Source organism: Tyto alba, unplaced genomic scaffold (assembly GCF_018691265.1).
Source record: "Tyto alba isolate M040663 unplaced genomic scaffold, T.alba_DEE_v4.0 Super-Scaffold_23, whole genome shotgun sequence".
Taxonomy (NCBI): domain Eukaryota; kingdom Metazoa; phylum Chordata; class Aves; order Strigiformes; family Tytonidae; genus Tyto; species Tyto alba.
The window spans coordinates 721858-748556 of NW_024881297.1; the positions used below are offsets into that span (position 1 = coordinate 721858).

At 44.5% G+C, this 26699-nt stretch overlaps 1 protein-coding gene across 5 annotated transcripts in view; it reads left to right on the forward strand.

Annotated features, from left to right (window-relative positions):
• The window catches only part of SHROOM3 (shroom family member 3), a 163143-nt gene that overhangs the window by 74536 nt on the left and 61908 nt on the right, over positions 1-26699 (forward strand). Inside the window, exon 1 of one of the 5 annotated variants that reach the window (XM_032992443.2) lies at positions 20931-21060. The exons of 3 other annotated variants lie outside the window; for them this stretch is intronic. In XM_032992443.2, the coding sequence (XP_032848334.2) occupies positions 21002-21060 (59 nt within the window). In that variant the 5' untranslated portion in view covers positions 20931-21001. Of the gene's footprint in view, positions 1-20930; positions 21061-21236; positions 21276-26699 lie in introns of those variants that run through there. One more of the 5 variants, XM_032992482.2, reaches the window with a different exon arrangement.

The following is a 26699-nucleotide window of genomic DNA, read 5'->3' on the forward strand; positions in this document are numbered from 1 at the left end:
CTTCTCCGACAGAAATATCTTTTTGCCATAGTACAGCAACATTTATCATTGCATTATAATATCTTCCTTGGGGATGGGAGAGGAAGAAAAATGAATTGTTTCCTTTGGCATCGTTTCGTTAGAGTCTTCCACCCCCTGATAAGCATCAAAGTTTCAAGAGTGGAGCGGAGAAATGTCTGCAGAAGAATAACTAATGAAGCCCCCTGCTGAAGGGAGAGATCTCCCCCGTTGTCAGTCTGCCTTTCTTCACCTCACAAGCAACTGGTCACAAAAGTTAAATCTTGAGCAAACCTAAAGCCTCTGATCTGCTCAGTTTTAGGAACAACTACTGATTGGTTCAAGGAAGAGGCTATGCAGGTTGCCTGTTCCTTGCATCTGACCTCCCCAGGAGTGTTTCCTAGTTCCTAGCTTCATAAGGCATCATACAATACTGGACTATCCTACTGATTCATCCAGCCTGAGATTTTGCTTCAGCCAGTGGCTGGTAGAGGAGGTTCAGAAAACAGCCCCTTTACGCACATATTTGGACAAAACCCTTGTGCCAGGAAGCACCATGGTGGTTCCACGTGGAGGCTGGCTCCAGGGTAGGAGAACTGCTGGTCCAAACTTCCACGTCTTTCCTAGTTGATGCAGCTGGAGATGCTGGGGACCATGACGATCAGCACTTCTGTGTTAGTCTTCCTCTAGCAGCCCAGTCCCAACCAAGAGTTTACCCACCATTTGTATTTAAATACAGATACTGTGCCTCTAGCTTGAGATGAGACGACGAGCTGTCTGTATCCTCTGTGTTGTGCTGCCCAGGAGTCCATTTCCCTCTATAAAATTCAGCTGCTCTTGTTGCTGTTCCTGAACCACAGCAGCTCTCCAGCATCCTTAATAGTCTCGAATCTTTTCCACCTCAGCCCCAACATGCAGCATTAGGTGGTCTTTGATGCTGATTTTTTTTCCACTGCGTTTAATTCAGACTGGGTTTTGTTTTAATTCCAACCCAGTTTTATTTCAAAAGCTATCCATCATCAGTACATGAGGAAGACAAATGAGTGAAAAAGAATGTGAATTATAAATGAGGTAAAATATATACAAGTTTATTTCCGTGCTGCTTGTCCATATTTCTTTATTTCTTTTCCTTTTATCTATGGATATCAAAAAGCAAAAAAATGCCAGGAATGTCACATCCCATTGAAGTTATACTGACACTATATATTCAGAGCAATCCACAGCAACAGCTGTATTGCCCATATATCTTCAAGCAGAAAATTGTACATCATCTCGGACAATGCATTGCATTACAGACCTACACAAGGGCCACATTGCAGTCATGGTGGGAACCATCACTCGAGTCCCCTGGTTTGTTTGTGTGCACAAGAATCATGCTTATAATATTGCTGTAACATAGCACTTTGCATCTAATTTAAGCAGTACTGGGGCTTTTGTTTGTCCTACAAGGTCTAACCCAAAGACAAAAGACGTAGTCCAGCCTGAAGTTTATGAGACATTACCAGACATTCATGTTCACACATACACGCTCCGCCAGAGGAATTTATGGCCATTACGATGTTCTCTAATGAGTACAAAATGAGACCGTTACATATTCACTTAATTAGTTTGACAGATTTTCATTTAAATATAAAAAGACTTCTAGTCTTTAGAGAACAAAAGGAGGGCTTTGTTTCCAGTGCAGTTTTTGACTCTGCTTTGCTGGAGCAGGAGGTTGGCGGTGACAACTGAAGGGAGATGATTTAGTGTGAATAATTCTCATCTTTTGATTTCATGTTGCCATTTCTTTGCTGCTTTTCCAGTTCCCCTGGAGCACCTTGAGGAGAGCTGTGTGATGTGGCCCTTTTACTTGCATCCAGGAAAGCCTGAGTGAGGACTTGGCTTTTCTAAAGCATGATGAATGCTGAGATTAGGGGGCACGGGGGCAACTCTAAGAATTTGAGAGAGCTGCTGTGAGCCCCAGGTGAACTTCAGTCTCCAAACCTATTAGTTCACTCTGTCTCACTGCTGGTCTAGTTCTTTGGTCTAACTTATGTCCCATAGTACCAATGTAGGTGACTCTTGCTTTAGTAAAAGTTGGGAATTGGCACTATAATCTTGCTTGCAGTTTTATTATGCCTTTTTAACAGCTCTGTGCATTACAAATAGCTCTAGAGTACAGCACAAGCCTTGACACCCAGCACATGAGTAATACTGGGACTTGATCTTTGTGGGAGCCCATTCATTTGTGCTCTTTAATTGAAAATGTTTTTTCAAATGCCTGCTTTTGAAGATAGACTGTGATTCCATGTCTCATAGGATGAAGTGGGAGCACCACACTCTGGTTTCTCTGTATCCTGGAGTGAGGGGTGTATTGGTGCGGGCCCTCGAGCTCATAAGCTCTTTTCTCATCTTTGTAGCTGTCTGTCGAGAGCATAAAAACCAAGGTGAAGTTGCTGTCTTCAGCTTGCAGCCATCACTAGAGCATATGCTAGCCTGGACTCTTCTTGAGCCTTTCCGAAAAGACTGCTAGTTCAGTTACCCCTGTAGCTGTGGAGTAGTCTCCAGTGTCTTGATCCATGCGTCTAGGCACCTCCTAGGCAGGCTCAGACAATGCACTGGTAAATAAATGCCATCATCTGAAGGTGTGCTAGTGATGCAAACTCTGTCACACTTGGAGTTACCCACATGCCATAGGAGCAGGAAACAGAAAATGTGCTGCAAAACCACCTGCTATCCATGTGGCAAAATGCTGAGGTTCTAGCAGAAATCTCATTTTTAACCTGTTTTGGAAAGAGAGGTGTATTTTGTTCATGGGTGTCGCTAAGAAGGGGGAGAGCATGCAGGCTAACAAGTGACACGTCTTCCTTCCCTCTCTGCCTGTCTTTTCTACTCCCGCTGTCATTTCACTCCACACAGATGGATCATGTGCAGCCTGAGGCAATACAGCACTCTGAGCTCTCAGCAGCGGTGGGGGTCTCCACCTGTTTTTTCTGCTCTGGACTTAACAAAGAAAGTGTCTAATCCTTGCATTGTGGATTTGCAGATTTCCCCTTTATCTCCCACTTACATGCAGGCATGATAGCATGAAAAGAGGCAGCTAGCTGCTCAGACACACCCAGCTTTTTGCTTTTTATGGTATTTCCTTAACGGGACAGCTCTGGCAGCCCAAATTCTTCGAGGGGGGGGGGAAGCCCCTTTGATCCTATGACTGCAGATTTCCGTAGGCCGAGTGAGCAGTTCTGGCTGGTAAAATCTGCTTGCAGAAACATCCATTCAAATTTCAGAGATGCAGGAGTTGTTTTTCTGTAAGGGTCAGTAGGGCCATGTAGGGTAAGGAACACAGACGGGTTCTACCCTCGCAGTGCGTCTCCTGAAAAGAAGGGGTGTTTGGGTCAGAGAGAAAATAACATGGTGCATATGCTCAAATGTGAGTGAGAGCAGCCTGAGAGAGAGAGCAAGCCACAAGGCAGCTCAGAAAAGCTGCTGTTCTAGAAGCCTCATCTTTCTGATATGCTGAAGAAGCTATTAGCAGAGGAAGTTACTCTCACAACTCCAAGAAATCATTTGATGTTGGTAAGAGTTGACAGTCTCCTTTTATTGTGCCACATTTTTATGTGGGGACAAATTTGGTTGCGGAATTACTTCATCAAAGAGGTGAGCCTAGCCTCAGGAAATTACACAGTTTGTGGCACGTTATTTAGCAAAAATATAAAGTGTGATCTCAGGTACCATCTCTTTGTCTGGAGGGGAGCTGAAGGAATGCGTCCTTGCTCCTCAAGCTGTCAGTCTGTCAGATACTTCAGTGGCTGTTGATGGGGATACAATGACATTGATTAGAAATTTTTTTCACCTTAATAACTTGAACCACCTGAAACATCAACTTTGCCACTGAAGCCACTCAGTGAACGCCCCCAGCTCTCCAGAGCACCAACCACACTAATGCTTGTCACGGGCACCTCCTCAAGGTGCTCACCGCAGGTAGTAAGGCATGTTCTCCATTTGCACCAACCTTCTCCTAGCTTCATAGGAGAGCCTAGGTGATGAATAGCAGGTTTTGTGATACCTCGGATAGTATCATGGGGCACCTGCAGTTAACACTTAGGACCTTCTTCCCCAAGTCCCTTACTGGCTTTGTTTCTTCCCGACATAGTAACTAGTTAATCTTAAACAACCCGGGGCTGGGCCTGGCCCTGAAAAATGTCTTCACTGAATTTAAATTACAGACCATCTAAAATACAAATAATTTTGAAGGTTAGTAGTACTTCAGCAACATATGACTGACCCTTTCAAAAAACATAAGTGTTCCTTTTAACCTAGTGTTTTGTCTCTAGTGTCATTTAACAAAGGGAGCTTCAGAGTACAGAGAGTTGGCTCCTTTCAGTAATGTACCCGACAAACAGTACACCCTGGAGACTAATTCTTTGAGTCTTATTTCAGTCTTGCATTTTTTAGGATTTTTTCCCAATATCATTCTGCAGCAGCAAGTTCTGTTTCTCAGATACTTGGGCATCAGAGAAAAAAAGTTGTAGGTTGTTTATTTTTTATTTTAGTTATAGTGATTTCTCTTTGGAAAGGTTAGCAACAGCTATACCAGCTTGCTCTGTACCTTTTTCCATGCCTTTTTCACATCTCTTCTATTGTCAGTCACTTGTCCTTCAGTTTATTCATCTTTTTGTATTCCATATGCTCTATTAGCATCACTTCAGCTGTGATTTTTGTTCCTAAACTGGTTAGGATATGCAGCTTTTCCAGTGATTCATAAAGGCACACTTGCTTAATTTTGCTTCTATTTTTTAGAGGGTACCTGTTGGCCTGGTCCTCTCTGCAGGTGAGAACTAATCATAACAATTTCCAAGGACACTTCTGTACTGACTAGCAGGAATTCTTAGAAGTCATCATGAGGTGTCCCCCAGAGATCCATGTGTGAATCCACCATATCCAAACCCAAACTCCTTGGATTATGGTAGATTTGGATTGCTTTAGGCTTGGATTACCCACCTCAGATCAGCCATCTAGTACAACAGATTCGTGCCATTAAACCATTTAAAGTGTTTCTTTTGTTCATGCCATGCCATCTGTGGGGCCACTTACCTTTGTGTAACCAGCCTATAGCCTTATCAGAGCTGACAAAGTTTGTTCCTGCACAGGGGTTACATGCTGGGAGCCAGGACTAAGTGCACAGCTACTTTATTTACACATCTAAGTGCCTCTTGGGTGATGCTGGTAAATTCATAGATGCTTGAGGTTCCCTGAGACATTTTAAAAACCAGCTTTCATGCTAGAAGATCTTGCGCAAAATACATACTGGCTCAGCCGTTGTGACACTTCCCACACCTCCCTTTGACCATTTAGAGCCTGTGGCCCAGTTGTCCCTTGGGTCCCATCTCGGGACATGCCTTCCATGTATTGTGTCCAACTGGGAGCAGGAAAAGTTTTATTCACGGATCACGTGTGCCCACACTCTGGAAATAAAGCTCCCAAATTTATGGGGAGCACGAGGCATTTTGCTACTTTCACGTGCTCAAACCTCAGAAGTGCCAGGTGTTGATCCTCAGCTGCTAGCATACCTGAGAAGTCCCCCTGTCTTGTCCTGCCTGGTGACTGCCAGGTTGGCTGCTAATGTCAGGGAAGAACTGACCTTTTCCCCAACCAAATGCAAACACAGCACTTTTCAGGTTTCTTTCAGGATCCAAGCACTTTTATTCAGTGTTGTTGAGCTTGCCTGGCTTAGGCTTTTTAAAATGATCCAACAAAAAGGAGCTTGAGTTTAATGATGAATTAGTACTATTGGAATTTGCACTGCTCTTGTTTTTTTCAAGTTATTCTTATCAGAGAGGCCGTGCATCTGGAAGAGGAACAGAGGCTGCTCCTTTTAGTAGAGCTGACAAAGCAGGAAATGATCAGCCAGCCCTTAACAAAATCATAACTGAACATTTACTTTGAGCCATGGTGGGAGAGACCCAGACTCATAAATCAGCCTATTAAGTGTTCAGACATGAGTTTTTGGAACCTCCTAGGCATTTCTTTTTTCCGCTGCTGATAAGAAGTCTTTTAAGGGCCCAATCTTCAGGATATCATTAAGGACAAGAGCAAGTGATGTTGCTCCAGGCATGGAGTCAAGGCAGTGAGTGACTTTACACCTCTAGAAACAAATACCAGCAACTTCAGCTCTGGATATTCATTACACATAAGCAGAAACTGAAGTGAGGTACCAGTTTACCACAATGGGGGCGTGGTCATGTCTGTGTAGAAGAGGTCCAATTCTCTGAATTGTTTTAAGAAGGTACGTTGAAGGAATCAGATCCTGTCAGATATGTGATTTCAGAGCAAACGAATGCATTCAGTGAACGTAGCCTTTGCCCCCTCTCCTTAACAACACAGAAGCAGATGCTGATACTTCATAAAATTGTCTCTTTTTTAAAGAGATCTTGACTCATAACTCTGGACTAATCTATTTCAGACCACGACTGTTTTCCAGGAATAACTAGCAGAGGTAGCAGTGTGCGGCATAAGTAGCCCAGAGGTGTTGGCTGCAGCACGTGCCCCAGGAGCTTAGCTTTGGCTGTGGTGTAGGACACAGCCTCTCTGATCTCTGCATGCTGCTGCTTCAGCTGCTTGGAGAAACACGGGGACCATGACTTTGTCCCATTTTGCTTCCTGTGTTACTAGCAAGGTGCATGTAGAGATGTCAGGAAATATCCCCCTTCTCCCAACCCTTTTGAAGAAGGTTTTCAAGGGCAGGGTCTGACCCTGACCCATCTCTCCCTGGTGCTACTCGTGTGGATGGGAGCTCCATGCTGCCTTTTACTGCAGAGTCTGAACGTTAGTTAAGTCCAGCCCAAGTGAGTGGCTGAGGGGGAAGCGTATTATCATCTTTCTGCAGTTTGGTTCTGCACCGTGCAGGTCAGGAGGCATTTTAGTGTGTCTGAAATTGAGCCCTTCAGTAAGACCTGTGTGCAGTCTTAGTACATGTGCATATCTGGTGCTCTGCAAAGAGACAGTGAGCCTTCATGTGAATGTTTAGGGGCAAAGAAAATTGCAAATCATCAGCACTTGACATCATTTAAATTTGGGAATAAGGCAGCCAGTATTATTCCTCACTGCTTACCCAGCTCTAATCCCCTTGGAATCTTAAGGAAAGAAGAATTAACCAATATCTACTTCTAAAAAATCAGCAGTGTACCTCATTCCTCATAGAAAACAGTAAAATAAAGGCCTGTAGTTTCATTGTATAAAGTCTGATTACTAGGTGTACAATTCCAGACTCTTGTTGGAGTGCTGTAATGATGGGTAACTGTTTCCTCTGGGGGCAATTTTGTGCAACTTGGTCTTTTGCTTTGCACAGGCTTTGGCTAAAAGAGACAGTGCACAGGCAGCTTAGCAATGCGAAAGATGCCACTGGGCTGGTCCTATAGCAGATGGGATGGAAATCTTGTGATTTTGGTAAAGCGACATCCATTTAACTGAGAGTAAAATGCTGGTCAGTGTTCTTCCTTTTGCTCCACATTTTTCATCAAAATAACGTAGGAGCTTAGCACTCAGGGAAAGCACTAGCCTCTTGGTCTTTGTCAAGTTGTGTGAAACTGCCAATGAAGAACCATAAATGGTGGCTCCTCAAGAAAGAGGCGATCTGTAAAAAATCCCATCACTCCCCAGTCAACTCCCATTACTCTGAAAAGGAACCCACTGCTCAGAAAAGCAATTGCTTAGTACATACACAGGCCTTTGATTATAAATGGGCCATGGAGTTGCGGAGAAACTTATATCTTACTCAGCGAGCTGGCTGGCCTGCAAAGTGACAGTCTCTTTCTCCCCATGGAACAGGTCTTCTATCAGCCTGAATTTTTTAGCGAGTGTCACTGACTCCTCTCTGTTTAGGCTGGAGCACCTGCAGAGCTGAAGGGACAGTCTGGTCTCTGTGCCCTCTGCTCTCAGCGTCTGTGCTTGCAGGACTGGCTGGTAGGAGAGCAGAAGAACAGGGACCAGATTGTTGTTGCTAAATGGAAAAGAGTTTTCTCCTTTATTTGGAAATGTCAGGGAGAGATGAGCTCAAATATTAAAGGGCCAAGATGCCTGGGTTTCATTTCTGCCTGTGTCACATATTGACTGTGAGATGAGAAGCAAGATGTTTACTTTTGTGTGTTTGCATTTCTCTGTCCAGAGAGCATGTGTGACAGTCCTTCCTAAGGTGAGGGATGTTATGAGGCTTAATTACCATGTTCAAAGCACTTTGCAAAATACATTGCACTGTTGAAGGTCTGAAGGCAATTAAAAGGAAAAAAATAAGGTCTTTCTCTCTAATTTTCAGAGGAATGTCTTTGTACTTTGACTTGGTTGCTGTAACCGCAGCCCGGGAGATTTTCCTGCTAAGTAGATGGTGAGAACTGCTTCTTACCAAAAGAAAAATACCACCTTCCTCAGCCTCAGTCACCCAAGAATGAGCCTGTTGAGACTGAAAGGAGAAACAGGTTCTTCATCGTTCTCCCTCCCAGCCAGCCTGCGGGAGCCCCCGGCTCTGCCCAGCCCCACGTGCCCGGGAGCAGCCGGTCAGAGGGAAGGGCGTGCAGGACGTCGCTGCCGGTGGTGAGCAGTAGTGTGTAGCTGGAAGGATGCCACGACTGCGGTGCCAGGCAGGTAACTGTGACATCTCTCTGGCTCTTGGAAAATGGGGGCTCCGGTCACGGGGCCAGCGTATGACCTTCACCTTTCTGCTTCCCCTCCTCCCCATTACCTAACTGGTCATTCTGTCTGGGCGGTGGGGCTGGTGCCAGCACTACAATCTCAGTTTGTGCTTCCAGCACCTCTGAAAGTATGTGTAATAACCAGAGCACCCCAGGTACCTGTAGCTCTCTGTAAGTGCTAGGATCTATAGGATTTCACAAGCGAAGCTGACACTGTGGTCTGCTCCCTGCTATCCCAGTAGATGATGATATTGACTGAAAGTCTCGCCTCTTAACTCTGGATCTCTGGTGAAAATCACTTTTATACTTACAATTCTGCCATTTCCCTACCCCTGAGGATTCTGCAGTGCTTCAGCACTCACAGGGCTCACCAGAAATGAAGAACACATGACAAGGCCCAGGAGGTACCATAAAGCAGTTCTGCCACAGAGGAGAACCCAGAGAAACACAACTTTGTACCTTCCTTTACGTGTATCTTTGTTTGAAGTTGAAGATAAATCGTAAGTCACAGGGCTGGAAGCCCTTTTACAGCTCATGGTGTGGGAATGGGCGTGTGTGGGTGTGGGCTCATGCATTGCTTCAGAGTAAACCAGAAGTAAGCCATATTTATTTTGCACGCTTGTTTAAGAGAACTGTGCTGGGAAAGAAACAGTGAGGAACAACAGGGGGGTTGATTTTCCTCTGCGAATTGCCCATATGCCTTTTGCAGTATTTCGTTTTGCGTTTTACATACATAAGTGCAGGTAGTCACTAAAAGCAGGTTGCAGGTAAGACTTGTCCTTCGACGGAAGTAGCGAAGCAAGAGCTTGTTCTCCTACACGTGCTGTTTAAGTGCTGGACTGACCCTGCGAGTTGCTGTGCCGACGGAACAGAACTGAACAGCCTGAGCAGCTAATGGATCTGTAACGCTGAGTTGGAACAGCTCTTGTAAACAGGTTTTCCCGTAATATATTTGTTACTCCCAGCCTCCTCAGAGGGTGCTTCTGTGTCTTTACATCCCCTGTGTGCAGCTGCGTGATGCAATGCCACGTGATGACATGGCTACACAGCACATTCAGCCTGCAATGTGTGTAGGCCACCAGGAAACCACCAGCAGCTCTTCCCAAGGGCTTTTGCCTCACTGACAAGGACAAATACAAGAGGAAAAGAAAGAGGAGAAACAAAGGGACGGACTGGGAAACGTGAAAAAGTCACAACGGACAAAGGGGCCGGAAAAATACCAGCATGTATGTCTCAGCACAGTTTCCATTGCTAAGGCCTCTTCTCCTCCTTCTGCAGGTTTACATGGGCACCCCCTCCCCTCATGACTGCAGTGGGGCTAATCAGACAATAAGGATTACTCATGCGGGTAAAAGCTTGCAGGCCTGAACTGCCAAGTGTTGCCCACACTCCCATTTGTTCTTCCCAGTAGTGACCGCACCCTGGGAGATGTACAGAGGAGTATTTTCCAGGGCCCTGAACTTTTTAGCAGCAGTTGCAAGGTTAATTTGAGCTCTCTTACGACCTTCTGACCCACAACATGCTCTGGGGTGAAAGGTGCTTTGCTCCTTGTCCCAGTTTTGTCTGAGCCTCTGAGGAATGGACAGTCTGAGGAGCTAATGTGCTATGCAGATAATGGGGAAAGGTCCAGCAATGTCAGCTTTACTTGGTGCTAATGACTGATCCTGAATTTCTGTTTTAGCAGATGGTAGAGTGGAGCAACTCCTTTGTAATGTCCTATATAGTTTTTTTATAAGTGGCTTGGTCAGCTTCGTGACCTGGTTCCTATCCAGTGGATGCTTTGATCATATCTAGTCCTCCAATGCTTTGTTGAAACAAGGTAGCTGAAATGAGGGGATTAAGACAAAATATTATCAAATAACCAAACAATACCTTGCGTGTGAGCTGGAGGCAGTAAGATGCACTGGATACAGCACTGGCCTTGGAATCAAGGACACTGGCTTGTAATTATTGCTCGTTGTGATCTACATAGTTCTGTCTCTGCAAGCCCTGCTCCTGGGTTAGGAACCAACAGTGCTCGCTGCCACAAAAGCAGAGCAAAAGGCAGAGTCAGTCCCTCAGGCAGCAGAAATCTCCAGGTACTCCCCGTGGTATCAGGTAGTCCTCATCAGCCCAGAGGGCCTTACGGCCACCTTGCGGCACTGCAGCCTTCAGGGCTGATTCAGCGGGTCCTGTTTCTTTGTGACAGAAGTGTATGGCCTGTGAAGTTACAGGGTGGAGTTATTTGGCCCAAATACATTTATTTTATTAGTGACATTTGGTGTGAAGTTTTTGCACTTGAAAAGCACCGAGCAGTGTAGCCGTGTGGCTGCTCTGAGAGCTACTTTGAAAGAGGCCGTTGCAGTCTTGTGCTGTTCAGGAAATCTGGCTTGTGAAATAGATGAGCTTTACCAAATGCTTTCCATCCTCTGTAAGACTCTTCTTGTTTCTCATTCATGGTAAGAAGCAAAAGCAATATTCGAATGTTTTTGTGATGATTGCACTTTTCATGTCATTTCTAAAGAACTAATTCACAAATAAATGAAGAAATGCCATTTTAATAACCTCACTAAGTAGGAATGCAGCTCTTTTTGAATGTATGGTATCACTTGTGCCTATTAGGTATGTGAGGCTAGTTCTCAAAGCAACACTCAGTAGCAGAAAGTCATGTGGTTTCTTTCTTATGCATTTATGCACTGAGCTGCATTCTCTTAATCCCATCTGCATCAACAGATTGGTGTTATGGAAAAACCCAGCAGCAGGACACGAAACAGCACTAGCTGTTACTGAGAACAGTCCTGAAAACCGAAATGTTGTAAAGTGTGCTGTTTGGTGACAAAGCTACAGTTCTGTACTCGTCAGAGGTGGCGTAACTGATCCTTACAGTCTTCCTCTGCTCTGCAGTGATTATTTGTCTTTCCATTAGGTTCAGACATGTGAGACCCCATTCAACTCCCAGCTCTGCCGCTCATCTCCGGGGTGGCACTGGATTTGTGCTTTACCTTTGCCTAATGAAAAGACCTAAGAGCTGAGCATTATTTTTTAACAGTTAAGTTGTACGTAAGAGGATCTCACTTTAATTTCAAAGTCATTAAAATATTTTCTGTCATGGAACTTAACGGGCAGACATCTTTCATCTGACTTACCCCTGGGGCAGGAGGGGCTTACGAGAGTTTGTAACAAATGGCTTTTTAAAAGAATGAATAAGGGTTCGTAGTTACCATAAGCTGCCTAAGAATTCTGAAGTATCTTATCTTTCTAATGAAAATTTCTACTGTAAATCTTACGCCAGCTCTGAGTTCGGGCTGTCACATTTCAGGATCCTTATCCACGTTTGCTGTTAGGGGCTAGCATTCAAAGATGGATTCACCAAGGATAAAATTCACTTGATGAGATCTTTATTTTTTGGTGTCGTTGCCATTTCAGCTTCCCTCCAGGGAAATTAAGAGTACGGTATAATAGCTGCTGTGATTGCTTGCTGGCTGAACAAAGCAATCATAGTTCATGCTGGAGGGAGCTGGCACATCGTTATGTTTCTGTAAGGCAGGGATGAGTGAAGCTTATAGGAGTATTCCAGGAAAAGCATTCATTGATTACCTTTGGGAAGATTTCACTGTGATGGTGCACAGCCGTGGTGCCCTTCCCAGTTCCTGAGCTCTGCCACTGGCTCTGGGGACTCCTCCTTCTCCTTTAGGCAGATACCCAACATCTGGCTAGTTCCTTCTTCTGGAGAGAGAGGAATGAGGCAGAGGCTGGAAAGAGGATCTTTGGGAATTGTCCCCACATCTTATGCCCATTCCTAAAAAGAATAGAAAAAGGAACTACTTGACTGCTAGCCTGTGTGTTTTAAGGTTAAGCCAAGCAGGGTTCTTGATGTCTCCGGGCCAAATCTCTAAGAGCCATACATACTGATCCCCTACCTTCATCACCTGACACATTGCTAGGACTGAAGGGCGGTTGGTGATGTCTGTTCCCTTAAAGCAGGGGCAGGATTTGTTCCTGAGGTCAAGGGACCAGCTTGCCTCTTTGCCAGCTTGGAAGCACAAGCTTTCCAACCAGTTTGTCAGCTCAATTATTTAGCAACCTGCTTTGTTTATGCTATAAAACCTGTCTCCTGCATTGAATGTGGATTGCCAGAGGGCACAGGAACAACAGAGTGAATTGCTTTAAATCCTGTGCATAAACTACACCAGGCCTTAAAGATCTAAAGAGGAGGTTTCTCTCTAGCTGATAGATTTATTCTCGGTCACATTCCTGTGACCCCATTGGAGGAAACAGGAGCAGAATACAGCTCCTGCAATGTGGTTAGAATAGCGAGAGCTCCAGAGCAAAGACAAAACCACATTCTGCACCGCAAGGGGATTAAAGTCAGCCTGCCAGACAATAGGGGCTTTAACTCCCTGCAGATCTTTCACCTGAGTTGTCTTTAAACCCATTGGGGCTCTACCAGAAAGGAAGGTGAATTAGAGGGAGATTTTCCTTGAAACCTGAGCTGAAGAGTATTGAGGATGTTAATACTTACCTTGGGCTCAGACCTGCAACATGCCTTTCATAGTGAGTCCCCAGAAGTCCAGTGAGCTGCTCCAGGCCTGAAGGCCATGAGGTTCTCTTTACTCACAGATACTGGCATAGCCAAAAATGCATGATTGGTACTTCGGTCTGGCTCTGACCTGTCTCAGCATCTGAAACTCGCTCCACTCATAATTTCATTGCCTTTGTCACTTGGTGGGGATGTTTGTTGCACTGCTCAAGCAAAAGGGCGCATTGCCTGCCATCAGGAGTTTATAGTCCAACGCCAAGTGCCGGCAAATCCCTTCAGAAATGCCTTTTGCATGCAGTGCTACCATGAAGGTGATCAGCAGACCTGACAGGAAGGCTCACCAACATGTATGGTTCCGAGTGACTCAGTCCTGTACGCTGCCAAATATTCTGGTTTGATCCAGCAGAGCTTTTAAGATCATGGCCAGCTTTAAAAGAACGTGAGTAGTTCCACTGCAGTGACCTGGATTACCCCCCGTGCTGGTGTGGGGACAGCACGCACAGCCTTGCAGGATCAAGCCCTTGGATAGAGCGGCTGTGTGCTGGAGGAAGGGAGAGAGCTGACTGCTGGCACTCCTCTCACAGAGTAGCACCCTGGAATTTAGGGCAAAAGCACACTGGGCTTTTTTGTTTAATGCCAATCTGCCTGAAGTCCTCAAACTGTGCAAGCGGAGATCAACAAAGGAGGCTAAAACCTCTAACACCAGTTTCTCTTACTTGCTGACAGGAATGTCAGGCACAAAATCAAATTCTTTCTGGGTGTCAGGTAAGTCAAAGACTGCGGAGTGGCCCAGAAGGGATTCTTGGGGATTTATGTTCCATCAACACGACGAGTGATAATTAAAGCCTGAATATTTCTTCTAAGCTAGGAAACAAAAAAGAACTGTCTTAATTCCTTAAATTCCTCATGCTAGGCTGTAAAATATATTCCATTCATGCCCGTGTCTTGCTGCTTGTTCTCTCTGTGTCTCTTTCTTTAGCATTCAGCCACCTGTTTGTAACCAGTGTCCTTGCAGGTTCTCAGGGCGGCTTTCTTCTCCGCTCTCTCTGCCCTTGGTCTTGTTGCTTTGACACTGAGGCCTTGTTGTCTGCGAGAGACAGTACATTAGAGCTCCCTGGCTTGCCCGGCTCCCATAACTTCATTCTTGGAAAGTTTCTGAGTTTCCCGGGTGATAAAACATGAGCAACATTTGCTCTGACCTGAATCATTTCTGAAGGCATTCAACCCTGTTTTGTTATGAAGGTTACTCAGGGTGGGTGGTGGGGCATGAGAATTCCCAGTGATGGCAATTCCTGAAAAGTGTCAGAAAGTCGCTGCCCGCACCTTTGACGCTGCAGGATCGTTTTGATTATTTTTGTAGTGTATGCTGAAAAGTACATCTCACAAGCTGGAGGGTGAGAGACACCAGCAGAACAAATCGGCACGTTGCAAGAGTGGTTGTTGCTGCCTTCCCCCACTCTCACCAGAAGGAACAAAAAAAAAAAGAGGAAAGGAAAAAAATTCAAGCCCCAGCTCCGTATATATAGCAGCTATCAAACTGTCACAGATCACTACTATTATAGCTTGGGTTAGAATAATATTAGTGGACTGTTTGCTAGACTTGTAAAAACCTCCAGTTATTCACTGGAGACCAAACTAATGAATCAAGCAGGAGAGTGTTTACAACTGTTAAAAAACCTATAAAATGACAAAAAAACCCACCCAGTAAATAGCTCTGGAACGTTGTGGCTTGACTGCACAGGATTTTTTCTTACTTTGCTCTGCATTATTTATCCTGTTAAAATTAATACTGTATGCATGATGGGTGGCTCAAGGCTTTACAGAGAAAGTTCACTAACAGTTCTCAAGCAATTATTTTGGAGTCTGATTCTGTTCTCATTTATTCTGGAGTAAATGAGAAATAATTGTGTGCACTGCATGTGTATTTCCCTTGTTAAAGTATATGCTAGGGAATAGTAAGGCCTTGAATGTCTGGCCTTTGCAAATGGAGATCCAGGCCACTCCAAATACTCGCAGTCATTTTATCTAGTTTTTGCTACATTTCTTGTGCAGAAAGATCTTCTGCTAGTGTCGATGTGTTGGCTTCAGTGATGACATGCTGCATTTCTGCTCCCAGCTCACAAGACCAGCGTCACTTCTGCTAGAAATGAAAAAGCCTCAGTTTTGAACTTTAGGAATATTCAGTCACAGGTCCAAACTTTTTTTTTAAAAAAACAAAACCAAAACCAAACAACAACACCTCCTTAGCAGCTTAAATAAAATGCTGGAACTGAACCAAAGCCCTAGTTCTGAAAACCCTCAGACTTGGAGGTGGGCTGTTTTCCTTGACGAGGCTCTGAGAACTTCCATTTTCACATTTTTATTCTTGTAAACAACATTTATCTATAACCAACAGTAAATCAGTAGTTACATTAGTGGGTCTGGCTGTCCACAGCCCCACCAGCAAAACAAGCAAGACACCATGGCTGAATCTCTATGACAGATCTAGTAAAAACTGTCTCCTCAACCCTTTAGGAAGGGGGGGAAAAAAAAATAATAATAATAAAAAAAAAGACGTGGAAATTTGGAGACTAAAAGCCAAAATATTTCCATTCTAGATGACTCGCTCTTCCACTCTCTTTAGAAGCCTGGGTTTCAGGGGATGTTGTGTCACACATTTCACCACAGTTTATCTGCCTGGAGAGAAGAGGTAGACCATCATGAGAGCTGCTGCCTGACCAAACCTGGTAACGGAATAGCAATCTTCACATGACAGTGTGGTGTCCTTTCCCAGTCCCATGACAGTGGTTGGATGGCACTGACTTTCTTCGTTAAAATAATCGTTTTCTGCTCAAAAGAGAGCATTTACTTTTTAGCTTGAAGTTTCATTTCTTCTTGAAAACTTAGGAACAGAATCATTTAGGAGCCAGGCCCCCATCATACACGTTGACTTTGCCTTTCGTGAACCTTACCAGCACATTGGCAGCTCCCACCAGCGGGGCTGAAGGTTGCTCTGCAGCATCTCTGCTGTCAGGAAACAGGAAGGTTCATAGCTAATATTATGGCAAATTAACAGGGAGGGTTTTAATGCAACATCGGTTACGTATGAATACTTGCAGAAGGAATCATGGGCCTGCTTTAAGCAAGGCTCTTGGGCATGCAGTTCAGGTTAACCGAAGTGCTTTCTTGTGTTGCGTCTTAAAAGCGATGAATGCCAAGTTGCCTTCATTTTCTCCAAAAATTACTTTAAATGTAAAAAAACTTGGCTGTGACAGGTAACTTGGAAGCTTTTCCTGCATAAATTTTATCACAATGGCAGTAAGGCAGACTGAAGAAAGCCACCAAAGAAATCTTCAGGAGGTTTACACTGTGATATCCAGTGAACTTGTGAAGAATTTACTTGATGTCACACCGTGAAGCTTCACATTTCATTATTAAGCCCCTCCAAGAGGTGAAGGAGCTTGCAGAGATCTATTAGTACCACTGTTCTAAACAAAATACATCATCCAGGTAGACAGTTCTACAGGAGAAAGTTTTATGTGAGATCGAATGACTAAAGAAAACTCTGGTTTTGATCTTTGGAAGTAACAAGTTGCTTGTCACTGAGATGCCCTCCTTTCAGAAATCATTTTGCCTCCAAAGAATCAGGTTTTTACTGTGCCACTGATGGAAGGAGGTAGAATGTTGGATGGGAACAGCAAACACTTGATTTTCTTTCAGGAGTTAAAACGCAGTTTTCCATCTGGTTATGATTTGCGAGGCTGCCGAACCCAGTTTGCTGCGTGGATCCCTGTACAAAGAAAGTTGGGTGGCAGTACTTTTCAGTCAGACAGACAGACACCTCAGACGCCGGCATTCAGGAAAGCATGTAAGCCTCTCCACTGCACCAAGCCTGTGTGTGCATCTTATTATCGTGGTCTGCAGATCATGCTGCAAATTAAGCATGTGCACAGAATGTGGGGACGTGCTCAACAGCCAGTGCCGGCTTCAAGCACCCTCCCAAATTAGGGTTCAAAAGTAGAAGCTGATAGTTCTTTCCATGTTCAGGGTGACAGGGTGTCGGAGGAGGTTGATAAGAAAGATCATGCTCCTGTTCTGTGCTGCATCAAAATCAGAAATGGGACTTATCTACACAGAGATCCTGAGTGCTGGACAAGAGTAAGCTACTTTGCATGTAGGATTACCGGGTGAAAAGTTGTGTTGTAAGTATGTCCTTCTTTTCTTTAGAAATATGGAGGTTCTCAACTATCATAAATTGCATGATTTGCGTTTCCCTTGAAGTTCTCTGTTCATCAAGCCATTGAGTCAGCATCTTTGGTGAAATCCTCCAAGAGGAGCTGTTTCTGCAGTGAGTCCTATGTAAGTGAAAACCCAGTGGCCGAGGTGAAAGGCGTTTCTGAGGGACTTATGCCCAGCTGGATACAAGCTGGTCACCCAAGACCTGCTGGCTGTCAGTCTGCAGGCAGTGGTCTGTCCTGTATTCAGAATCCTTTTGCTTTCGGATGAAAAATAAGGGGGTGGCTGGAAGTTTTTTTAATTAACGCAACTTTCTTTCATAGTTAGCCAGTGTTTCTGGACAATCCATGTCTTCTGTTTGGTCGAGTAACTCGAATGCTGTCAGTATTTATAATAACCTGTGCTTTATCTGTTAAGCAATAGAAAGGTTTCAGCTGGGTGTAAAACTCTGATAAAGGTGCTCACTGATGTATTTGCCTAAGTAGGACATGCTTCTGAAAGAGATGTCACAGCATTAATAAGAGGTCATGATCTCTTTTTCTTACCATGAGAAGCGTCTGAATCAGACCCTGACCGTATTTTCTGCAGGCATAATAATTCAGATTAAAAAGCTAAATGCAGCTTTTATGTTGCAATAAAAGGAAGTTTACATTGCCTTAAAATGTTCTGCCACCTTCCCTGTGGTTGGAGAGCTTTTGCTTCAGTCATTGTTAACTGGCTTTATTTAATTCCTTCGAGTCACACAATGAATTTCCTTGTCATGTCATGTGTATCAAGATCCACACTTTACTTTCAGCATCGTGGTTACTTTTGCAACTGCATCTTACTTGACGTCATAAGGGTTTCTCTACTATAATAGCAATAATGGCTCGATGAACTTTGAGGCATGGCATGTTCTCAGAAATGCCCCATATTAGCATCACCCTGCCCACTTACCTGAACTGAAGCCAGTGGCAGAGACAGATCCTGCTTTTCCTCCCACGTTTTATGGGTGCTTGCAAATTCTGACCGCATGGAGCAAGAATTAAAGGACACTTCATTACCCTTTCGGGAGTACCACTGGCAAGGGTTTATATTTGACATATGAGATGTGAATGAATACCCAGCCATTTCTGCCCTGTTGTGTCTTACTGTTTAATTCCAGTGTTACACAGAGCCCCTGTGGTGTCTCAGAAGTGTGTGGGCAGATGATGTTAATCCAATCAAGACAAATTCTAAGGCAAAATCTCTTAACGCCGGCAGTGTTTGAGGAGAGCTCATCCAGCAAGCCATCTTGTGAAGTGTTAGCAAGGACGTGGTTGGCATCCACGGTGATCTTTAATCCAGGGTGTAGCTGCTTTCATCACTAAGAGCTTCAGAGATGTATAGTGAGGAGGGAGGAACCATACTTGGATAATTTGGCAGAGCAATTGGCTACCCGGCAGTCTAGTGACCAAATGTAATTAAAAACATTCCTGTCTCCAGCACAAGGCTCGTGCATCTGTCCTGGCTGTCTGTAATTAGAGATGGTGAGTGAATATATTGGTTTTGGAGTGAGATTATTGGTACTTTCCTTGCTTCTGGTCCTTCTGTTTTATGGTGGCATATTCCTTGGGGCATCTGGAGGAGTTCAATATCATCAGCGATCAGGGAAGGAGCAGGGCAGGAAGCGGGGTGAGCAGGTTGAAGATCAAAGGAGAGCACTGCCCTGCTGCTTGTGTACTCTTTAAAGAAAACATTCTGAATTTCAGCACATCGTTAATGAAGCTCGAGGTAGCCTGATCTCCAGTTACTGATACAGTGAGAAGACGTAGACCCCGTGCATGGGAAGGGGAAAATAACCATAAATTTAGCAAATACACACTGTACGAGGACAGGGAGAGGGCAGAGCGGAGCTCACTTGGGAAAATGAGCATGTTCCCTCCAGAGCAAGCAGAGCGGATTGCAGTAAACTGGTGGATTACAGTGAGCTCCCACGCCGAGCCTGTAATGTGCTTGTGCCTTCAGTTTGCTCAACCCTGTTTCCCACCCCAACCCCGAGCTACGGGCCAAGCTTTCAATCTGAAGGGATGCTTATCTTTTTCCTTCTTTTCCAAAACTGTGTGAATGGCTGAGCAGAACTCTTTTGAAGTCAGCGGGGGTCTGCAGACAGCTCTGTGCTTTTGAATCTTGGGCCGTGAATTTAGGCACCTGCTTTTTAAAGATCTTTATCTATAAATTTAGCAGTGCTTCAGCTTCCCTATCTATATGGCAGGTCAAATAATTCTTGTTTACTTCGGGGTCTGAAAGAGGGGGAGTGGAGCAAAAATGCCCTTATCTTACAGGAAAATCTCATTTAACTTAATGTGGATGGGTACGTGGTCGACCCAGCTGAGCCACTATCTTTCAGAATATAATATGGAATTAAATATTTCTCATAAATGTTTTGTAGTACCCTCTAAGAGAAAACTAATGATTTAATTTGATAGGATGGCACAAAATATGCACAGGAAGGTTACCATGTGTGATTCAGTCAGGTGACCTTTTCTCATAAGGATTCCCTTGTCTGCCTTTCTCTGGGTTTCTTTTGCTCTGTGGTTTCTCTGTCACTTCATTTTGGGTTCCCTTATTAATTTCATCATACTGGTCCCTGCCTTTTTCATCTCCTTCTCTTCCCCTCCCGGGCAGGTGAGAAGCAGCAGCAGAGAGAGAGGAGAAGGACCAGTGTGGCAACAGGTTTTCCCCAGTCATCAGCCCTGCAGTATCGCCCCATACAGGGAAGCAAAGGTCTTTCCCAGAACTGGTTCTCATTGCTGGAGGAGAAAAGGCAATATCTGAAGAGGCATTATCTGAGCCAGGAAAGACCAGGCTATTGCCCAACTGTGGCCTTTAGTTCTCAACGTAAGGGCTGGGCTGAGAGCACCCTGTAGGTGTGGCTGTGAAACTAGCAGTAAAATTTGTTTCCAATCTCTCTTCGTGAGTATTGGAGATCACACAGGGTAACTGATCAAAACCAGAAAAGATGTGAGAACTGCTGGTATTCCCTCTGCTTCTTTTTATCATCATTTCCCAAGGAGCCGTGACTCCACTGTGAAACTGAAACAGGCGCTTTCAGAGTTATTTGTAGGAACATTTCAGGCTCTGAAGAAAGTGTCAGTATGGGGCTGGGATAAATCGTCTCTCCTTTGCGTGCAAGTCTGTGAGGCAGCACTGACCTGTTTGAGCTTTGGCAGCTCAGGATCACTAAAACACGGGGGCCTGCCGTTAGCTTCGTAGTGGATGGCAGTGCTTTTCTGAGGGGTAGCAAACAAGTCAGCTTCTCCCCCTTGCATCCCTTCTGCTTTTCCTTCCCCGTTTTAGTCACCTTGCTCTCCTTTACTCTTGTCTCTTCAGCTCAGTGCCTGCAGCAATGGCAATTACTGCAATGGGAACATATAACAAGCTATGGCTGGCTGACTGCTGGCGAGTGGAGCTCTGTCATTATTACTGCCTGCCAGTTAAAAGGGTGAGCAAGGCTGGCTCCTTCCCTCTCCCTGCCCCTGGCCTGCCTTCCCATGCGCTGCCTCACCTTCCTCGTCACAACCTGCAGCGCTGATGGTGAAGGTACTTTACCCTCCTTGCTGACAACAGCCTCCTGGCAGAGCTCACCATGCAGTCAAATCTGCATGCGCTTAAGAAGATCCTGGCCTTCTGGACCGCATCGCGACGGTGCGTACCCCAGCTTCACGGCTTAGATGATTTGGCCTCTTACACCCCACTCGGGCACACCGGTTCTTTTGTGAAGCGTTCCCTGGCAGGCCTCTTGCTGTGGCTGTCTCGTCTGTCGTGAAAACTTTTGCTCCCTTTGGTGACAGTTGAAGGCAATTCACTGCTACTTGTTTGGTCTGTCTTGTCTTGTGAGGGATTGGACGCTCAGAGACATGGTGAGCTGGGGTGCTGAATTTTGCTGTCACCTCTCATTCTGCTTTTTGTCATTTTCTTCTTCTTTTAAGCATGAACCTGTGTAGGTCAACACAGTTGAATCTGTTATGCTGACACAACCAGCTGTGCATAGGAAATGGCACTTTTCTGTGAAGCAGTTCCAGCTTCCCCCAGGCCCACTAGCAGCAGCTCGTGAATGGTGCTGTCAATGGGCTGGTTTGCTTTCTTCATTTCTCTCATGCTCAGTCCACGCAGAGACTCTATAGAGTCTCCGTATTGTGACAATGTAATTTTTTGTTGTTGAATGTATTGTTATAGATGATGGCAGTTTGATCAGAATAGCATCGTATCACACTGGGAGCTTAGTTGCAGGTGGGCACTGTGTCATTCAGACATGTCCTGTGTTCACTTGGCTTGCGTGTTTGATCAGCAGTCATATGAAATGCATAATATCTGCTCCTTTTCCCTTGGTCTGTTTATTCAGGGACTGAGTGTGAGATTCAGTAGTTAGTTGAAGTAGTGGAAACTGCAGAGAGGTCTATTTTCCAGACCCAACACTGAACTTTAAATCTTCCGGTTTTGATTCTAGAAAATAATCTGCTTTGCCCTTTCACAGATGCAGAAATGACCGTGGTGGCACCGAGTACATTTGCCCAACAGGAGTAAGGACCTAACAACACCATGTGTGGGACAGCCTTGCATTATAGCAACAGCGTCGCTTATATTTTAATCTTGACCTTATAAAATTACAGGACACCTTTCTTTTCTGCAAGGGCACTCTACTGGCCAGTGTCACCATAGTTAGTGCAAATTGCTCTGAGGTATTTTGTAGGGTGGACTCTTGCTTCTTGGGAGCGGATTGAGGGCACGGGCTCGTTTTCAGTGGCTGCTGATCAGCTGTTAAGTGGTCGCTCTTTCAGAGCTCTGTTGTCACCTAGTCTGGAATTACTATGTGGTTCCCGAAGACATCACTGTTCAAGTGATTACTTGCTCTGAGGTCCAAGAGTTTGGGAATTAAAATATAACTGGCTTGACTTTTCAGAAATACTTAATGCCTATGACAATCCCAAGGAAATCGTCATGAGTTGCAGCTTAGACATACTTAAATCTAGGCATTTTTATTCAAATGTCTAAGATTTTAGGTGTTTTACCCAACTCTAGATTTAAATCATTATCTACCACTTAGAGATTCAAGTGTTTCTTTTTTGTAATTTACTTTAAGTGTTAAGTGTGAATTCCTGTACTTGGCCTCTTCCAATGTAAATAAACCACAATTTCTTTTAGTGATGGAAGCTAACAAGAGTTTAATTGTATGACAGCACAGGGCGACTGGCATCATGGCACCGCGGCATCGGTGTTGCGATGCTGAGCGGCTCCCTGGGCAGCCGCAGCAGAGAGCTGTCCCTCTGTCAAAGCTGTCGGGCCACAGTGCTGAATAACAGATGGGAAATGGCAGGGGAGGTTCTGAAAGTGCCGTTGCAAAACATCTGAAAAAATCCATCAGCATAAAGTGGCAGGACCTGTAACTGCTCCTTAGAGTCTGATGCTAAAGGAAACAGTTTCCTTCCACTGAACTGAGCCTTGGCCTTTTTTTGCAGGCCACATCCTTATTATTTCCTTTTGGCAGTCTTGAGCTCATGCCTCCCACCCGTGGACGGAACAGCCCAGGAAGGATAGTTGCTCAGTAGCAACCATGTGATGCTGAAAACCTCCACGGTGCTCAGAGCACGGGGCCAGCTCTTCCTCAGGGTGCCTGGGAAGAACAGAAGGAAATTGTTCCCAGCCATGCCTTGTTGTACCACCTGGGACAGCATTGGTGGGAAGAAAGCCTCCAAGCTGGGCTCCACCAGGTAATGCCTACCTAATTAGGAGCAGAAATAAACCCTTATATACACATGTTGCAAGTGACATTTGGCACTTGCCAAATTCTCCATCCCTCAGTCTGGAGAAATAGCTGAACAAATTCTGTTCTGCATAACTTCAGCAATAACGTGTAACCACAAGACTGATATGTGATGTTCATAAGCACAGAGGAAGGTTTTTTAGACCTGTTGACTTGGAGATAGTGACTTGATTCATCCAGGTGAAGCAAAATTTTATCAAACTGCAAAAGAGAATGCAGGCACTTAAAATTTTAGGCTGGAGGTTTAGAAAGTTCAAAAAGTAAAGGTTAATTTAAGTGTGCTTTTACACATATGGTGTCGTTCTCATTTCAGGAAATAATTGGTAAGATGTCTCAGAGAGGACTAATAACAGGGTAGAGCAGACAGAGTCATTACTCTGTGCAATAGCTCTGTGTCCTCAGAGTGGCCATAAGCAGTAGCTACAGCAGTGCATGACACAGACTTTATCACAGGCTTGTTCCTGTTTATTATAAATAAGCAACCCACAGGATTCTTGTTCTTGGGAGAGACTTAAATGAGCTCAGCCTTTTCTGAGAGGGAGTAAGAAGACTTTTCCAAGGGATCTTATAGGATAACAAATGAATTAATTTCATTACCATCTTGAAAATGTCTCGGACCAAGTTCACTGCTGGAGAGCAGGCTGGAGTAATGTGTTTCAGTGGTTCTGTGTGGCTGGTCAGTGGCACGTCAAAACCCTTATAAGAACATATTTTGGCCTACAAACCTGGTGATGATAATTTGCAGATCTGAATCCACCTTTGCTAGCTTAGAAGTTTTCACTTATGTGGCTTGTAGCTGTGCTGCGCTCCCTTTGCTAAATTATTTGCAGTTGAGGTTCCCTTTTTGGTTTTACTGGTTTGCACAGTGGTTACTTGTGAAAAAGCAAGTGAAAGAAATTGAATTTTTCTTCTTACCAAGACTTTGAGAGATCCCAAATGTGTTTTGGCATTCAGACCTATTAAATTTGGGCAAGCCTCAGCACTTGTCTTTCCCTATTGATTAAACAATATTCTTCTTTTCAGGAAAAAAAAAATTCAGTTGATTTGAGCCCTTGCCACAGAGGTGGGGTCCATGCATACACGGGACAACTAACATCACAGCTCCCACATTTTGACAGAATTAGAACTGGATCAGAACCTTCGCATTCCTGATATGTTTCTTTGTTTTCTCTTGCACCATTCAAAACTTTTGTCTCTCTTTTTGGGTGACTTCACGGTGACCCAGCAGGCCCGGTGGTGGTGCTGAGATCCTGCCAAAAGCCACAGAAGGGGCGGCTGCCTCATCATCATGAGCTTACATCAGAGTTGTGCAAGCTGTATTTAATTGCGGATTAGTAGGTGATAAGAGTCAGTGCTCTTTAATTGCTCTTAAGTTAGATTACACACCTCTTTGTGAGTTTGATGGAGAGGGTGGAAGAGATGGCAGCAGCAAAACCACGCTTATAAAGCAGAACAACTCAGGCAGAGCAAAGCAAGAGGGCTTGTTACATGTGGAACATGACACGGTGTGTCTAATAAATATGAAACTGAGCCCACAGAGGTTGTGATGCCGTTGAGAAGGTGGCTATGTTAGCTAGATTAAAGTTTTGGAAGGTTTCATCAGCAGGACACAGGCTGTGGGCTCACAGAGGGTAGGTAAAAGGCAGCTTTGCTTGCGGGCAGCTCACTCTGTGACTGCCCCGAACAAGCAGCTGTGACTTAAAACAGTTGGAGGCCGGGTACTGCGTTTGATGGGGCAGTTTGCAGATCTGTATCTTTCCTCACCTTGAAGATATTATAAGGGCAAATGCATAAGGATGGGACATATTGTCTGTGTTCCACTGGCTCTGTCTTTCTCTACTAATTTTCCTGAGCTTTGGTAGTAATTCAGTGTAAATTACCCCTCATTGAAACAGTGAGAATCAACTGAAAGCTGCCTCTCATCAAATGTTAGGCTACTGACTTGCACACAGGAATGCAAGCAAATACTCCATTTGTTTCTTAAACCTTTATAAAGTCATTAAAGTAGAAGTGACCACTGACCTAGAAATACGGCAGCTGCATCTCTGGCAATCACTAAAATAGCCTTTTGGTGACCTAGTTTCTCCTAGCAGCGAGCATCATGCGGCACAAGCGTGAATCCTTCCTAGTAAACTAATCAACAAATGCTTCTTGCTGCTGAGGTTTTGGAGAGGTTGCAATGAAGTGGTAAAATGGGAGGAACTGAGAGGCTTATAACTGCTTGGAAAAATCTGGCTTTAGATAAAGCCTCAAAGACAATAATCATGCAGTCATGAGTGAAATTTTTCAAAGTGTCCGAACAGCTGCTTCAGATTCGAATGACCAAGTCCCAGTTTTCATCCACAGCCCAAATTACACAGAACTCATTGAAATTGCGAACACCCGAATTGCTGAATGTTTTGGGAAATGTGACCTTCTATCTGTTTTTTAATCCCAGAGCTGCTGTGCAGTTTGCTCTTCCAACCACACAAATATTATAAGGGAGTGTGTACTGTAGGCTTTCAAGATGCAAAACACAAACAGAAACCTACCCTGATTTTCAGACTTTGGGGCAATTTCTCAGTGTTTCCTCCCACAGAAGTGGGACTTGCAGAAGTGATGGAGTACAGAGCAGAGCAGAAGTTGATAGCCTGCCCGCTATGCAAGCCCTCTCTGTCTGTACACAGATGTCTCTGATTTCCATTTTGCATCTTTGTAATGGTAGGCTTGGTAATAGCCTTCCTTTTTTACACACAGCTATTAGCCTGACCTTATCTCTGTAGTTAGGAGCGTGATACGTTAGACATGCAGTTACGAAGCCCCTGAAGAAGCTGTCCAATCTAACCAGCACACACCAAGTTAGAGAGTATTAAATGTAAGCCCTTGGGAACGCGCTGCTATAAGTTTATTTTGTTTTAATTACCTCTTTTGCTTTTCCATTTTTGGGTTATGTAGAGCAACAGTGACATCCGTTGGCCTATTAAGCTAATCAAAGTACTGTACACACAACATGTATTTACCCAAGGTGGAGGGCTGTACTGGAGGCCTCCAGCACTACAGTTTCTCATTTAAACAGCAGCTACTTGCTCTCCAAAGCAACAGCCCCTCTCCTCCCATAGCAACCTGTTTGCATCCTTGTTTCAGGTACTGACTTTTCATTCCTGCTAGGATGCTTAAAACATACTTTTTAAAGATGTGGTTTAACGCTAGGATTCCCTTTTCAGGAGAGATACCAAGGCATGTAGAGGCAGAGCTGCAGTTATCCTAGAAACAGAATTGTGGCAGCTCAGAGCTGGTGTGGTGACCCTTCTGCGTGTGCCTTGCGTGTGAGAGATTATAAAGTGCTGAATTCTTTGAATAATTTTCAGCACTGCAGAACCAACCCAAGTAGGAAAAAGTTAAAGCAATTTTGCTTCAGCTTATTCTCTGGTGATAATACGTTAAATTTCAATTCCAAAAATAAAAATCTGTTTTATTTTAAAAGCTGCATCCTTTCTTGAAGACGAGAGGGTTTAGAAGGGCCACAGAAGAGAGAATTGGGAGA